The 17465-nt window shown below is 33.1% G+C and overlaps 2 protein-coding genes across 4 annotated transcripts; both read left to right on the top strand.

Annotated features, from left to right (window-relative positions):
• Positions 1 to 837: 837 nt before the first annotated feature.
• Positions 838 to 4274, top strand: LOC146902303 (putative glycosyltransferase At5g20260). Its single transcript, XM_085732945.1, has 4 exons — positions 838 to 1395; positions 1551 to 1708; positions 2713 to 3067; positions 3500 to 4274. Exons 1-4 carry the CDS (start codon positions 1177 to 1179, stop codon positions 4166 to 4168), a joined length of 1401 nt encoding a protein of 466 aa, XP_085589071.1. The 5' UTR covers positions 838 to 1176; the 3' UTR covers positions 4169 to 4274.
• Positions 4275 to 5830: 1556 nt separating this feature from the next.
• MAK10 (MAK10 homolog) lies at positions 5831 to 16492 on the top strand. Of its 3 annotated transcripts, none has more exons than XR_015024067.1 (16): positions 5831 to 6121; positions 6244 to 6311; positions 6523 to 6678; positions 7033 to 7200; positions 7570 to 7720; positions 8296 to 8375; positions 10438 to 10707; positions 10781 to 10924; positions 11618 to 11752; positions 12379 to 12477; positions 12961 to 13008; positions 13886 to 14090; positions 14294 to 14412; positions 15194 to 15282; positions 15881 to 15979; positions 16087 to 16492. XR_015024067.1 is itself a non-coding variant. In XM_085738928.1 (16 exons), the coding sequence occupies exons 1-16, from the start codon at positions 5995 to 5997 to the stop codon at positions 16324 to 16326; spliced, it is 2178 nt and encodes a 725-aa protein (XP_085595054.1). In that variant the 5' UTR covers positions 5831 to 5994; the 3' UTR covers positions 16327 to 16492. The 3 variants fall into 3 exon arrangements, 2 of the variants coding, with proteins under 2 accessions (XP_085595054.1, XP_085595055.1); XM_085738928.1 differs by having other exon boundaries at positions 15214 to 15282; XM_085738929.1 differs by lacking the exons at positions 15881 to 15979; positions 16087 to 16492 and having other exon boundaries at positions 15194 to 15286.
• Positions 16493 to 17465: the final 973 nt, after the last annotated feature.

The following is a 17465-nucleotide window of genomic DNA, read 5'->3' as shown; positions in this document are numbered from 1 at the left end:
TCAAAGGGACTAAAAAGTGTGATTTTATTTTGTAGGGACTAAAAACAAAACTGTGAATATTTATAGGGACTAAAAACTTAATTAACCCTTTTTTCAATTATACCCTTGTTAACTATTTATTACTTTCTTTTATTTCAATTCTTTAATTTATCATATAATTTATTAAGGATGATTTTGTAAAACAATTCATAATATCTATTTTTCATACAAAATTAATTATATTTTTTAATACATATAAAATGGTCAAAACAACTTACAGTATAATTTTGGATGGAGAGTACAATTATTGTTTGTAATATTTGTGGAGTGATATCCATAAAAATAATTACCAAAAGAGGTGATATCCATAAAAATATTATATAGTAAACTAATCAAAATGATGTATAATTGAAATCATTAAAATAGAGAAGAATTCAATTCAAAAATTATTCAAGTTTACCATGCAAATATAAAAATTAATTAGTATATAAATATTTTAATTTTTAATACCATTTTTGTGTTATATTTTATAAAGGTAAATAGAGAATGTAGTCTATTTCACGGAGTAATTTGGTAAAATTTCCTATAACGTTTTAAGGAAGAAAAAAATGGATCCGTTTTGATTTGTCAATAATCCATTAACGTATAAGAAATATTTTGATTAGGCAACAATTAAAGTACATTAAGAAAATATTAATTTGACCAATAATCCATTAACATATGAATTAAGATATTGATTTGTATCCATATTTTTTTGTTAAGGAAATGATAAAGTGAGAAAAACATTTTTCATACATACATTTGAAAAAAAAAAAAACTTCAAATATATATAATATAGACAATAATACATAATTAAGTGCCTCCTCCATGATCTCATTCAAAAAACGTTTCATGAATCATTGACCAACTATTCTTAACCAACCATGAGAAGTGAGCTTGTCTTCTCTAAAGGGTTATAGTTTGGTCATATTCTCATATCTTAGCATATATATAGGAGTATTAATTTCAACAATCCCCCATGCCCATGCCATCTCTCACTCTTCCCATTCCCTAATTCCTTTGTACTACTAACATAGCTTAGCTAGCTCATCATAGAAGCCAAACCAAGAGAGAGAAAGAGAGACCAATATATTAGTGAACCAATAAAAAAATACTAGTGAACTATCTATCACCAAACTAATCAGAAACAAAATAGCCATGACAGCAACCTTGATAATGAAATACTCATGGCTTGTATTTCCCGTAACGTTGTTCATCATTATTTTCTTCATTTATTATCAAAACGACTTTGTTCTTCTATTGCCTACCATCAACCACTTACCTCCAACAAACAATCTCAAAACTCTGGAAGCTTCTCCTCCCTTGTCATCATCTGATGGTGCTACCAAAATAAAATCCCATCATACTATCGTCAAAGTATGTCCTTTTTCTTTATATAAATATTGAATTGAATGCATGACATGAATCATGATAACATGTTATATCTTTATGCATGTTATTACTGAATTATATGTTTCATTATTTGTGTTATTAATTATATATGCATGCAATATGCACGAATGGTGCAACAGAAGGGGAAAAACAGTTTAGTGAGAATTGAACAAGAGTTGGGTGAAGCAAGAGCAGCTATTCGAAGAGCGATAAAAAGAAGGAACTTCACAATCACATCAGAGATAGAAGATTTTGTCCCCAGAGGATGTGTTTACAGAAATCCTTTTGCCTTTCATCAGTTAAGTAACACATACACACATATATACATACATACATACATACATACACACACACATACATACATACATACATACATACATACATACATACATACATACACTTTTAATTAACTTGATCAAATTATTAATTTCATATATATGTTTTTATTGTTTCACCAAAAAAAGATATACGTTGTTATTGTTAACCTATTTCTTATTTCAAAAAAATTCATGTCGCGTCTGATACTCTTTTTTTTATTGTTGATGAAACGTTGATGTAAATTTAATTTAATTTATAGTGGCTACATATATTGGAGAAATTAAAATAGGTGTTGGAATAGTTAAAAGAGCTACACCAATTATAAGAGTTTGAAATTACTTTTTTTCTCAAACAAAATTGTATTTGTATGTATTACTAGCTAGTACTACAATCATTATTTTCTTCAACATATATGGATATTTGTGTTGTGGATATATTTTAGATCAAATAGCAAAATGTCATTGATGTGTGATTTAATTTGAAGTGTATATAAAAACGTTCACATTATAAGGTTTCTTATTGTAATGTGATGAACGTTTTTTATACTATTGTAACGTTATTTTGTTACGTTTCAATTATCTTTTTCTTTATTGACCAAGAGTCAAATAAACATTTTTTATCACATTTTTTATGCAAATATTAACCATCTTTTTTCATTAAATGTAATTGATCAAAAGTATTTTTTTTATTCAAAAAAGATTCAAAATATCTTTTCTTCCTTTTGAGTGATGCCTTCCCGTGCACGGTGGATTATTAGTCCCGGCATTGCACTTGAAAATCTTCATCATAAATATTTTGTGCCAAAAATTTCGCTATGATGAACATTAAAAAAAGTCACCATTCTTCACTCTTCACGCTTATGAAGGTCCCTTTTTGGTAGTCCCTATACATGGGACCATATATCATAAGTCATTACCATGTACCACTTATTTATTTATATTTTTCATGGATGTAACTTTCATAGCATGTTCTAAAATTCTTCAGAAGTCACAAAGAGATGTTGAAGAGATTCAAAGTGTGGACTTACAAAGAAGGTGAACCACCATTAGTCCATGATGGACCCATGAGTTCAATTTACGGCATCGAGGGACATTTCATGACTGAAATTGAGAATAGATTGAGTCCATTTTCGACCCACAATCCAGATGAGGCTCATGTCTTTATGCTACCCTTAAGTGTTACAAACATCGTGCACTACCTATACAATCCTCTCACCACCTACTCTAGGGATCAACTCATGAATGTCACCATTGATTATACCAACATCATAGCTCACAAATATACATACTGGAATAGGAGCAAAGGAGCAGATCATTTGCTAGTATCTTGTCATGATTGGGTAACAATTGCCACCATACACCAAATGTTGAATATTTACTCACTTTAAAGACTAACGTGCTACTACTATATTGCTAGATCCTTACTTTTTAATGATGTATAGTAATTAATTTGTTGCAGATGAGGCTCATGTCTTTATGCTACCCTTAAGTGTTACAAACATCGTGCACTACCTATACAATCCTCTCACCACCTACTCTAGGGATCAACTCATGAATGTCACCATTGATTATACCAACATCATAGCTCACAAATATACATACTGGAATAGGAGCAAAGGAGCAGATCATTTGCTAGTATCTTGTCATGATTGGGTAACAATTGCCACCATACACCAAATGTTGAATATTTACTCACTTTAAAGACTAATGTGCTACTACTATATTGCTAGATCCTTACTTTTTAATGATGTATAGTAATTAATTTGTTGCAGGCACCAGATATCTCAAGAGAGAGTTCAGGTAAAGAGCTTTTCAAGAACTTAATAAGAGTGTTATGCAATGCCAACACTTCTGAAGGGTTTGATCCTAAAAGAGATGTCTCAATGCCTGAAATGAACCTACGAGGTTACAAGTTGAGCTCACCAATTCCAAGCCAAGACCCCAATAATCGTTCTATACTTGCTTTCTTTGCTGGAGGGGAACATGGTATGATTAGAAAGACATTACTAGATCATTGGAAAGGAAAAGATAAAGAAGTTCAAGTGTATGAATATCTTCCTAAAAACCTTGACTATTATAACTTCATGGGAAAAAGCAAGTTTTGCTTGTGTCCTAGTGGCTATGAAGTAGCTAGCCCTAGACTTGTGGAGTCTATAAACACTGGATGTGTCCCTGTGATTATTTCGGATAACTATCAATTGCCCTTTAGTGATGTTCTTGATTGGAGTAAATTTTCATTGCATATTCCATCAAAGAGGATAAGTGAAATCAAGACAATATTAAGAAGTGTTCCACATGCCAAATACTTGAAATTGCATAGGAGGGTGTTGAAAGTTCAAAGACATTTTGTGTTGAATCCACCAGCTAAACCATTTGATGTGTTCCATATGATTCTTCATTCAATATGGCTTAGAAGACTTAATATCAGGCTACCACTTTGATATTTGACAATTTGGTCATGCACTAATTTATGTGTTGTAAAGATTAAATTGACTCCGAATCAAAGCTTACCTGAACTAATTTTCAATATGGTGATTACACTAAAAATCCTATACTTAATTCCACCAATTTATATAATTTTTTTTGCACTAATAGCTTCTTTGAGATTGGGTTTGGGTAATAAAAAATTGTTTTTGATAATTAAATTCCATGAAATTTGCATTGCATGCTAAAACTCCATCCTTAAATTTAAGCACGCTCGATTAACGCATAGTCACATTTCAACAGTAAAAAAAACAGTAAAAAAAAAATTAGTAAGAAACAAAAGTTAAAAAATAAGGGATGGTTAAGTTTCATGCGCATAGGAGATGCTCAAACAAATATTTAAATGATTATATATGATCAAAACTCTTTCTTTATTGCTATTTTTTTCTCTCATTCAAATAGGTTCCTCCATAGTAATCATATTTGAGATATGACAACCATTAAATATAGATATTTTTCCGAAAAATGCTAAAGATCCCGAAGCATTTTCTCGGGAAAAAACACGAATGGGATTGGCAAAGGAAAAAGACCGAGAATAACTATTTTATAATGAAAAGAAATGTTTTGTAGGGACCACCCATGAATGCCGCCAACGGCTCTGTCTTGTGCCAGAGAAAATATGACAAAGCTTTTTAGGTAGGGACCACCCATGAATGCCGCCAACCGCTCCCGTATTATGTCATGGGAAGATCTAATGGTGCGTAATTTTCGTGAAGCTTTCTTGAAATTTTTGTCGGGATATATAGCAACACTGTATTTTTCCTAGTTGAGATTCAATGCTTGTTTGATATCATAGCGAATTGGACAAAACCATGATGAGCTACCATACTTTTGCAAAAATTACATTTTTTAACTTCAACAAAATCTACTGTGATTTTGTTTAATCTATCGTGAAACCAAACATTTTTTTTTGAGCAAAAACAAAACATTTTCTTAAACTTTAGTTCGCCACGTTGTTGGAGACCGGTCATTCCTTGAAGCTAAATTTTGTGTGAGTATTTTTATTGATGTGTCAAGGATGAACTAAAAGTCTCACATTGGATAAAAGAATTGATCTTAAGCATCTATAAATAAAAGAAGGGTCTTGTTAACGAGTGCCCCCGAGGCACTAGTTAAGGAAACAAATGTAGTAATATTTGCCTTGGAAGCCGTGTAATCAATGCATTAAAATATTAAAAAGTGACTTTTTTAACTTTCACTTTCTTTTTTAGCTTCCTTAACTAGTGTCCGGGAGGGACTCGTTAACATTTTCCATAAAAGAACCCTTTTACATTATGACTTAAGGTTTTAATTAGAAATATTGTATTTAAACTGACTTATATAATTATTTTTTAGCTCAATGTCTCAGCTCCTCTTGAAGTTCCAACAATTTTGACTAACTTATTTTTTTATGTTTTAAAAAAAAGTGACAAATGAGATTAAATTAGTAATTTATGTATAATTTCAATATGAATTGAATTAATTAAATATATGTAGAATTATTTTACACATATTGAATGTACTATAAAATATAATTGTACTAGTAATTAAACTCTTTCAATAATTTCAATAATAATGATGGAAAAAGGGAAGGCAACATGTTAAATGTACCTACCCTGCGGGACGCCGAAACGAAACCCAACTAGCTTCGAAAGGTGTCACACACTTTAACCATAATAAGACAAAAGGTACAAGTACACAGCGCGGCGCATACTGAACGAACGAACTCAAAACCTGAAATAATTCACACTCCCTCTCAAGTCCCTACCTAATAGGGACAGCAACGCTAGCTAGCTTCGAAGCTATGGCGACCTTGGATCGCGCCGACGAAGCCGCAACAACCACCGTCCAGTCCCGTCCTCCACGTATTCCCTCCGGCGATAACTCCGTTTGGGCCGATGTTTCTCCCCTCCTCCACGCCGCTTGCCAAGGTCCTTTCTCTCTTTCGGGTTTTCCACTTTTTCATTATTCAATGCTAATGCTAATTCATTATACTACTTTTCACCTTGATCAATTACTTCTGCTTTTTTTAATCTATTTTTCTTTGTTGCAGATCTTCAAGACGGAGACCTTATTCATGCCGATAATTTCAATCTCTTTGCTGCCATGTCTGCTTTGGAGGTATTTCCCTAACTTCTCCAGCCTAACTTATGAAAGCTTATAATAAGTGTTTATGCTATCAACTGCAAATTAAGTTGTTTATCCAAACAGAACCTACTAGGTCTTTATGAGCTTAACTTACTTCTGGAGATGCTGTTGGCTGTTTGTGCAACTGTCTTGTGTAACATTGATCCATATGAATTATCTTTTTTATTTCATATTTTTTTTTTAGATAATGGATCCAAAAATGGACTCCGGTATGGCTTCCACATACTACTCTCTTGACGAAGCCATTGAGAATGGTGCTGCTCCCGTTCCTATTAGTGATGATAAGACTGCTGATGTTCGATGCATAATTGACATCATGGACCATATACTAGCATGCGAGGTATTTTCATCATCTTCTCTCTGCCTTCTATATATTGTTGCCTTGTATCAAATAACCATGACTTTAGTTTTCTAGAGAAACATCTGAGGCTGATGAATTTGAAATCTTCATATGATGCTTTGAGTACATCAAAATATACCCTTTGTTTAATATGATAAATTTTATTTCTTTCCCCTAAGAAATATGTTACAATTTTATCCAAATATGCATAAACTATAGTCAAATAGAAAACTAGATTGTATAAACACAACTTTTGAAGAAACATTTGTTTGGGTTCAATATCTCTGTCTCTACTAGACAAGTCATGATTATTTGTTTTTCTTGTCTTTATCTAGTTGTCATTTGATATTTCAGGCAACATGGCACAAGGGTCATTCCCTCGCACAAACTGTCTATTCTTGCCTCTATCTCCTACGGCCTGAAAGGACATCATCGCATGCCCTTTTGCACTCTTTCTGCCAAATCATACGTGCAACCTGCAAAGCAGTTCTTTCAGTTGTCTCAGATTCACGTACACATGAAGTAATGTATTTCAACAGTTCTTTCTTTTATCTCTGTTTGGTCAAATAAGTACTGGTTTTTCTTCTTTTTGGAGAAGCTGACTGTTTATTGTATTGTTTCTACTCAATGCTCACTAAAATACATAGAATGTTTGGATTCTTTGTTTCATTAGTTATTTATATGGATCTTAAGCTTTGTAATATTTGTGTCACTGAAAATTTACACTGGCATGCAGTCTTTCTCTAAGTGGGTGGCATATGGATATGCAGCCTTAGTTGTTTGATTTCCTAACATATGTTCTATATGTATTTTTATTTTCCATAATCTGTATATTCGAGCTGACAGATGCCACTATTTTTTCCTAAAATTGTTGATATTTATTTGTGTCAGGAAGAAGATTTATTTATCATGTCATATGGACTTCCTCTAAATGAAGATGGAAATGAAAGGTGTTTAGCATTGTTAAATGCTGTTGAAGAAACACTATGTCGTCAATTGCGTGCTTGTAAAACTACATCATCAAAAAGAAGAGTGTCAGAAGGTATTTGCTTGTTGAAACTTGAAACCTCAACATGCTCTGGTGAGGTCTTATATTATGATATTGTTGTAAAATTATAGTTTTGCAGAAGGGAATGAAGTTGACACTTGGTGATAATGGTACAGAGTAAATAATTAATCTTTGAAGTTAATTACTCTTGAAGAGTGTTGATATTCTTATGTTTGAAAAGGTTACAATTTTACAAATACTTGTTGTGGCAGACTTTTTGCCATTCTTTGATAACCTGGTTTCCTTGCTTCATCGACTTTTAATACAATCAAGTATATTTGAGTATGTGTATCGTATGCCTGGTCATTGTGAAGTCGCTCTTATAAATTTTCTTTACTGTATATATAATACAGGGGAAGTCCAATTAAGAAAAATAGAAGTAGAAGTAAGAAGTTAGGGTTCAACAACATAGACATTCCATTTATTACCCATACCTTATGGTGCTAGTTATTGCAGTCTTTATGCTTCATAGTTGTCGAGCTCAAAATCATCTTGTCTTTCTCCCCAATGACAAAGGGTGTGCGACATATGCATATGCTTTGATTGACTTGTGACCTTTCTGGTTTCAGATATAGAGCCACTTCAAAATAATCCTGATCTGGAAGAAGGATACTGCAGAGCGCTGTTATGCCGATTACGTTTTCGTAAGGTTTTTTTTTCCTATGATTACACTCTTTATAAAGCAATTCAATATTGCAAAAATGTTGATTACATTCTTGCATAGTTTATAACTAGACATAGGTTGTGTCTTTTTGCAATCAATCTGCAAATGTCAAAGATAAGATGATAAAGAGTGTAAAATTAGCATAAAACCTTTTCACTTTCTTTGATTATTATAGTTTTTGTTTTGGTAAAAAAAAATGAATGATGCCCTATATCTAATGCCCGAATCCGCTAAGCTAAACACTTCTTTGAAACTTGTGCACCCATACTCGGAACCTTCTATGTTCCGAGAAGCATATGTATAGGTACAGCACCGGTACGAGTACCGGATGTGAAATTTTCAAAAAAACTAAGGCATAGATACGTCAATATGAAAGATAAAAACGGTGTATTATATAACTCTGGGGAGCTTAAAATGTTGCAACCCCAATTTGTGATACTACTAATTGGTTGTATCAGTAGGAAAAACGCATAACCCATAAGTCAAATAAAAAAATCACAGTTGCAACATCAAAGAAACCGGAAAAAGCAAAATGTCGTTTCCTATATTATTATTGTTATACATTTAAAAAGAATGTTATTTTCGCCACTACTATTACAATACTTCTTTTATTTTGATGGGAAAGGTTCTCTGACCATAATCTTAGAGAAAGCTATAGTGAAAAGCCTAATCAAATGCAGTGCTATTTATACTGTTTAGAAAAATATAAGGAGAAAAGAGACAATTAAAAGGTGATGCGATTACCTGTAATGTCTCAACGAAAGGTGGGATAGAAAATCGAGAAATGGAGAACTATTTTCTGCTTGAATTAATGTCATGAAAGGTAGAGTGTTCGATTGTTGTCCTTCCAGTCCAATAAAAGAATGAAAGAAACAAAAATTTAAATTAATTAGACCCAGGTCGGGTCACCCAAGATGCTTATAAATTATGCTCTGATATGATTTATGATTTGGCACATACTAAAAACTAACCTTATTTATTACAAGACTCAAATCCTAATTAAAGAGGAAAATGGATGGTGATGATAATAACGTAAATACGAAGAGATAGTTTAGGTTATGCTAAGACAAGAAAGTAATATAGTTTAAAATACTTTTTCAAAAAAATAGTTTAAAATACTCCAAAGACAATATCAAGATGTTTTAAATATTTTTATATCTTCTTTCAAAAAAAATTATATCTTACAATTTTGTGTCGGCATGGCAATTTTGAAGGTTAAATGCATGACCTTCAAACTACCGTTGTTTCTTACAAATAGCCTAATCTTAGCCGGCTTTTCCGTTAGTGTTTGGTTGAAGGGAAATAGAGGGGGAGGAGTGAAAATAAGGACGCAAAGATCCCTTTTATAAAAGGGCTTAATATCTATGACTTGATTGGGCTAAACTATCCTCATGTAATTTTTCAATTTCAAAATTGCCCCCACTAGTTTGTTCCTAGAAACCTTGACATGTTCCTTCACATTTTATTTCCACTTTTCTGAAAGCTTCTTCACTCCAGTTCATTCATTTATGGTTTTTCTGCTACGTAAAAGATTAGGACAATATTTTTTTAAAACACAATCACTGGTATAAGAATTAATGTAAGAGAAAACATCCGCTTATTTTCTAGCTTTTTCCAAATTTTTATTGAAGTGTGACTAGACTGGTGCAATACCAGATTTTAAGCAAGTCCATCTCATTTCTCGTTCTACATAGATCAGTCCAAGGACGCCACTTGATCCTCCTCTTTCTTTTGCATCAGCAAATTCAATGATTTATTTTGATTTGCCTTCATTTAGGCAACTATAGTAAAAAAATTGCCCCGCTCCCCCGCACTTTAACCCAAACAGAGGATTTGATGTTATTTTCCCTCCCCTCGCCTGCTCTCCCTTCCATTACCCTTCATTAAAACCCCTCCCGTTAGAGTACTTTTATTGAGTATGTTACTGTATTTTGGCTTTAATCATTTGACAATTTAACTTTCATCAATTTTCACTTTCAGCTTTTTCTTGTCAACTAAGCACTCTTTTTTTTTTTTACTGAAATCACTACATTTGATTTTCTTTCAGCATTTTTACCATCTTTTGATGTCTATGAAACGACCCCATGGAGGAGGTTTGGAGTTGGCAAGGGAACACATAGCTTCATGCATTTCAGAGATTGGTCACATTCGAAAATCTTCAGACTTTCTTAGAGCTAGTGCTCCGGAAATGTCTGAACAAAATATAGAAAATACAACTGCATCTGGTTGTAAACCAATTGGCTTTGATGCTAGTTTAAATTGTAGATTATCAGCTCCAACACCGCCACGGGCAATCAAAATTTTTTGTTTGGAAAAGGTAAATATTTAGAGGGTTACTTTTTATACATGAAACTTCGTTCCATATTACAACGTTTATTTATCTCTTCCAGGCTCTTGAATACTTTGTGAAACTCCTTCATGATTTAGACATTATATGTTCCTGCTCATTGAACCCATCATTGGAAGCTGCCTTGCTCTTTGTGGTTAAATTCCAGAAATCTCAACCTGATTTGGTTTCTAGAGCTCATCTTCAGGTGAATCTTAAAATGATTGATGATTTTGCTTGATCTGATGAGTGTTCTCTTATCTTCTTATTAACTTTTTTCTGCGTCTTCTATATAGACAAGCAATTTAATTATCAAGTATTTGTCAAGTAGATTTTTGTTTCACTAACGGCTGCCTTTATGAGACAACCCTAGGAAGAGAAATATATGTATTCTTTATGAACTATAGATTTTTTTCCTTGTACCTCATTTAATTTATTGAAAATAATATGACAGTTTTTCTTCATTTATATGTTATAGGATCAGCCTTTCCCAAATATAAGATTGTATTTATAGACCTAATGTGTTGGTTATTAAGCACAAGTAATAGTTACAAAAAAATTTGTGTTGGTTATTAAGCACAAGAAATAGGTACACAAGAAAATGTTAAAGTGTTATGGTACAAAAGGGAAATTCCCAGTCTGTCTATCAAGAATCATGATGTAAATCATCATCCCTGGCTAAGCACCAGATTTCTTGTAAAACAGAATGCTAAAGGTACAAAAAGCAACATAATACATCTTCATGCATCTGATTGGAGTGTTGACTTTGTCATTGGCTTTTGTCCATTGCTTCGCTATTTCGTTGCCTTTAAAAGCATGCTTGACATGCATGATAGTAAATTTACTTCTGTTGTTTTGAACTCTGTTCGCCAAGCTTGACCCATTTAAATCCTGTTATCAGCTTCTGCTGGTCCAGAACGGGAAACTCTTTGGTCGGTATCCTATGTTTTCTATGATTACTAGAGCTGCTGGATTGCCTGAAGTCGTAGAGAATCATGACATTCAGAAAAACGAGTTTATGGTGCAACTTCAACAGGTAATGAAATTAAAGTATTTTGGTATGTCCTATTTGAAGCCTATATGTATGTCTTTCACTCTTTTGCATGTGTTCCTGAACTTGTATCGATATGCATGCTCTTGTGATGAACAACATCTTTTTGAGTATCCCTCAAACAAACAAAAAAACATCTTTTTGAGTAAACTCAAATTAGCTCAATTACTGCCTTTTGTTTTTGGTTCCTTTTGTTTAAGCTTTTGAAAAAGTGATTTTAAGATTGTGTAAAAATGTACTTTATTTTTTGGAGACACGTATAAAGCAAAAGCTATTTTGTGTTTGATTACATTATTGAAATACACTTTAATTTTAAACTAGTTCTAATTACAATTTTTTCAGAAGCTGCTCAAAGTAGATTATCAAAATAATCAAAAAAAATTATTCTTTTTAGAAATTCAAACAACGCTCGGTACAGTTATTTTCAAAAAAATTAAAGTGATTTCTAATACGAAAACAGGAACAAATGGGCCCTTTTTTTAACTAATCAACCTATATTTTGACTCAAGGATAGTATTATTTGAATATGAATTCTATTCCATAAGAAAAGGCTTTGCAACTCACGTTTTAGTAAGGCACTTTTTATAATCTGTACAATATTATGGATGCAGATGGTGATGAATTTACTCAAAATTATTTGTACAAATGCCGCATGGCAAAGGCGTAAGCTGGGGAAAATGCTACAAGACTGGCGTGTCACCTATGTACAGGTGTGTCATTCACTGTAGACATTGTTACATTCTATTCTAATTAACACCTTATCTGTTAAAGAATATGAATTAGATTTAAGAAGATTTCGATGGATGCTTCTTAATTCTTATCTATTTTTGGCACAAATGTTTGAAGTTATAATACTTGGGATATATTTTTTTATTGGCATTATCTTATTCTGAAGAAACTTGTCTCCTATTTGGGGATTTCAATTGAAGCATTTTGTCTCATTTTGATTCTCAAGTCAGTAGTGTTAGTTTTTCACTGTAGTGTAGGAAACACCCCCTCCCCTAAACAAGTAGAAAACGTTAAGGGAGAGAATCAAAACTTGGTATAGTGAAAGAGATCAAATTGTCAATGTGTCCGAACATTTGGTGTAGGATTACTTTATATAGTTGATGTGAATTGATATATTTTATGATTGCCCAGAAATTCATTTGACACGAATCAATATTGACCTGATCCTTCATTCTACTCTGCAGCTGGAGCTAGATTTCAAAAAGGAGTTTGGGAACACTTCAAACAACGAGGTTTTTTACTTGTGATTTTTACCTATTGTTTGCCTAAAACTGGTGCTTATATATAAGTTAGTTATCCCATGAGTTTGAGAAGTGATAAAATGGAAAGAGTTTAAAGGAATTGTGTGTCAACACTTAACACACAATCAATCTGATTTATATACATGCGTTGAAGTTATAGGTTTTGTCCTTCAGACATAGAGGGTGGAAAGTTATACCCAGAATAATAAAGTTATATCGATGATATTCACTACTTTCTCCAATCTAATAATCATGTTTTTTTAGGTTGTTCTGTACAAATCAAGTAATAGCTTTGATTATTAAGAAAATTTCAAATATACCGTTACATTTCATTGGCTCATTCTCCCACTTACTCTCTCAATGCTTTTCATAAATGTAAGTGCAAAATAATTGATAAGGTTAGAGTGTAATTGACAAAAAAAGTAGTTAATGTAACCTTAAACTTTGAAAATGTCAGATACATTGGAACATTTTTTAACTTAAAAATCGACAATTAAAAGAAACAAATGGAGTATTATTACGATCAGAATTAGTAAATCGTATTATAATGAGAATCAACCAGTAGTTAATGAGATTAATTTGGTAAAATGGTTATTCTCCTTTTTTTCATTTATAACTTCTTAATTTGTGTGAAATGACCTATGACAATTATTGTGGGACGGAGTAGCGTTCATTTGTTAAATTTTTTCCTACATTACTATAAATCACAGTATTCACATGAAGTGAGTTTTTTTATGAATCACGGTATTCACATGAAATGAGTTTTTTGAGTGTTGAAGCAAACATGTTTTTTGTGGCATAAGGTTTTCTGTTAGCTGTTGTCACTGGAACTAATTCATTAATATGTAATATTACTCTATTCTGGCAGACTCTAGGCTTCAAAATATTCCAGCATATTCTTGTGTGGGTGGAAGAGCAAACTTATTGGATAGCTTTTCGATTTCTCACTGTGGGATTTGAATTGGAACTCTATGCTGACCATGATTATTGCATGGTATACTGGTATATTTATATCGTGTTGATCAATCTTGCAGAGAAGAAGCATCTCCGGATGGCAATGAGCAGTGGCACTGGTATGTGTTACAGTAGTGTATCTTAATTTTTTTAATTAAGAAAAGTGATGGTATATGAGGAAATGGTCCTACAAATCAATGACTACTAAAGTGGTATTATAAGGCAGTATTGTAATTGTGCTTTTAGTTGTATGGCTTTGAAGACAAAAATTAGCTTATGGTGTCGCTGACCTCAATTTGTATCTATGCTACTTGTTGATAAGGTAAAAAGAAGACAAAGAAAAAAAGAGATTCTTTAAAAGACGCAGGAACGAACTTGCAGATCTCTCCAGCTGTGAGGTTTCTTCAGAGCCAAATATATCTAGCTGAAGGTTTAGGCATGGTAATACTGCATATGTTTCCTCAATGATTTGACTTAACAATGTCTTCTAGGAATTGTGATTTAAGACATCAGTGGCTTGAAATTTCCTGCTGCATCTGTAAGTTCTAGAGCTTGAGTTTAATAGTCCCTAGGTGTTAGAATGTAGGTCAGCCATTGTTGAACAATGGAGAAAGCTTGAAGGAGAGAGAAGAGAGAAGAAAACTGTAACCGAATTTTGTATATTCACATTATTATTGAATAGAGAGAGATACAAGTATTTATAACCCTGTGCTAGCATGACAGCTGGTATAGCAAACTGCCAGCTGTTGCCAACTGTATCTAGCCGTGAATAGCTTGCACTGCAAGCCTTAGAACTTAGAATGCAAGATAAAAGTGCCAAGTGTAATTAGCTTATGCTATACTCTAATACTAGGTGGAAACTACCCTATTTTGCCAAATTGACAAGTCTTTTTCTTTTACTAAAAGTTAACATGACCACATTGACTGTGTGTATCATAGTTTACTTTAACCTAAGGGTCTGCTTGGGACGGTTTTGGAGAGGAGGGTTTTGGAGGGCTAAATCTATATTTTAAAATTTTTTGAAGAACAACATGATAAATGATCATATAATACTTCACTCGCACTTGATTGATTTTAAAAAGCATTTCATAGTGTCCGCAATTTAAAAGAGAAAAAGTAAGCCCTCCCCTCCCTTCTGCTCCAAAATCCTCCATCCAAACATACCCTAAATAGTTTTCCAGCTTTGTTATTTGATTCAATTTAGTGGACTTACATTCTGCAGCAATCCAATTATTTTTCTAGATGCTAGCTGCTTTGAGGAATGAGCACAGAATTGTTCCACCACAAAGCCCTTTCAGTACCGAACACGAGGTAAGGTTTTCTGGTTTTCCACATACAGTTTTCAAATGTATTACAAACTTCATTAAAGCATTGCAAAGGGTGTTTGGTAAATTTTATTCAGCGCTGGATTTTTAGTGTTGGTAGCGCTGGATTTTTAGTGTTGGTAGGTCAAGTGAAAGATTTGGTGTTTGGAAAGTATTTTTTTCTCAAAGTGCTGAAATAATATCCAAAGGAACTAATAGTATTTAGAGAAGAATGGGCAAGGTCACGCTATTGGCCAATGTTTCAATTAGAGTGATGTCTTGTCTGAAACCCAGTAATCTAAATTGCCAGAAGTTAATACAGATTTGCCAGAAGTTAAGGAGAAACCTTCAGTAAATTATCTAAATTGCATTTAGTAATTTTTCAATGTTATCGGGATACTTTTTAATGATTCAAGTATTTGAAAGATACAGAGATATTGAGGAAAATATCTCTGCATGGTTATACATCGCTATAGCCAACACCGACAATTTTCTGTATGGTTAACCCTCAACCTCAGCAACAGTGGGCACTATGAAAGAAGTACTTTTATTTTGAATCAAACTTTTCATTTGCAAATGAACTCACATATTGATACTTCGTCCAGATATTTATCCAGCAATTTGAGCTTTTATTGAAAGCTTGCCTTCCTGATGGCATCTCATATCAGACATACAAGGAATCAACTGCCCAGGCTAACTTCTCTGTGAGTATTCTTTAGAAAACTATTGTGTGTTTTGACTTCTTTAAAAATAGACGGTCGTGTGTTGTTTTTTCAAGAGACGGACATTTAAATGTTTATTTCCCCTTCAGACCCTAGTTATGTGCGATTACTTCAAGGAAGCTCAGAAGATTGCAAAAGAGTTGAAAGGCAGTTTCGCCAATGACCCTGACATGATGGCTGAGCTGAGGAGAATAGAACAAGTAGCAGAACGCAACAACATTGCCATGACAGTCATTTCCCGGCTAGGAACACCCGATCCATCGGTGAAGATTTCTTTTACACTATGTCATCATCCTTTCTTTGCTACTGCTATTGTGAAGAGATCTTGATGACAGACTCAACCAATTTTGAAACAATTATAGGATGGTAGGAGCGAATGCTTATTTGGCATTTGCAGTTGTAACACTAGTATTTTTTTCGAACAAATTGTGGTTCATTAATATTAGATTGAAACTGTAATTTTTTAGGAAAAATAATTATAGCAATTTTCCTTCATTGGCTGCCCCTGGGAAGCAAGAAACATTTTTTTAAAGTGCCCAAGCAAGGAGTGTAAGGCAACTTGTTATAGTTTGTTTCAGATTGAGAGATTTCAAAAGAATTTCAGTTAGAGTATGGAAAATATCGAGGTAAGAAGCATCCCCAAATGTGTATCCGGCTTGCGGAATGGATAAAAGGAGTTCATGGTTTTCACTTCTGCTGCTAACAATTTTTCTCTCCCTACTTAAACTAGCAACGACTCCTTTGGTCCTTATCTTACTAACTTCTCACAATTGTAAAATATATAAGTGGAAAATAATAATTGTATAGGGGAAAATAATCAAAAGAAATCACCAAATATAACACTTATTATAGGCCAGAAAAGTAACATTTACCTATAAAAAATGATCAGAGTCGAATTTTTATTTTTACAGTATAAAACAAAAAAAGATTCATAACCAACAGTTTTTACTTTTTAAAATGCTTAATAATATTAATAAAAAATTCTAATATTTCCTATCAAAAAATATATAATATTAATGAAAAAGGAATTTTTTTTATCTTCTAAATATAATCGTGAGAACTGAGAAATCTACGTCGTCAAAACAAATGGGTGCTCAAGTCTCCGACTCAAAGGGGGTGCTCATATGTTGGTCACGTTAATAATCTGTGAGCTGAAAGCATGAAATCTGGCATAATGATGGTTATGGATGGAATGGAAGGACTCTCACAATCACGTGGGTCCCACCCCAGAGCATGGTCAGAGTCAACCAAGCATTCTTCCACAGTTTTGACCTTCTTTGAAGTTTTGATTGGCTTCTTTTTTGTCAACGCTCCATTCCTCGTTATTATAACCAACCAGCCACCACAATTGAACAATCAAATTCCAGTTTAAGGTATACTATTCCAACTTCTATATGGTCAAAGATAAGAGGGACTTGAATCCTCTTCAACATTAGATAAGCTATAGTGGCGGAGCCAGGAATTTTCA

Source organism: Medicago sativa, chromosome 8 (genome assembly GCF_051527215.1).
Source record: "Medicago sativa cultivar Bolivia chromosome 8, Bolivia_mono, whole genome shotgun sequence".
Lineage (NCBI taxonomy): Eukaryota > Viridiplantae > Streptophyta > Magnoliopsida > Fabales > Fabaceae > Medicago > Medicago sativa.
Note: the sequence above shows the minus strand (reverse complement) of the source record. Positions and strands in the feature narration are given on the sequence as shown.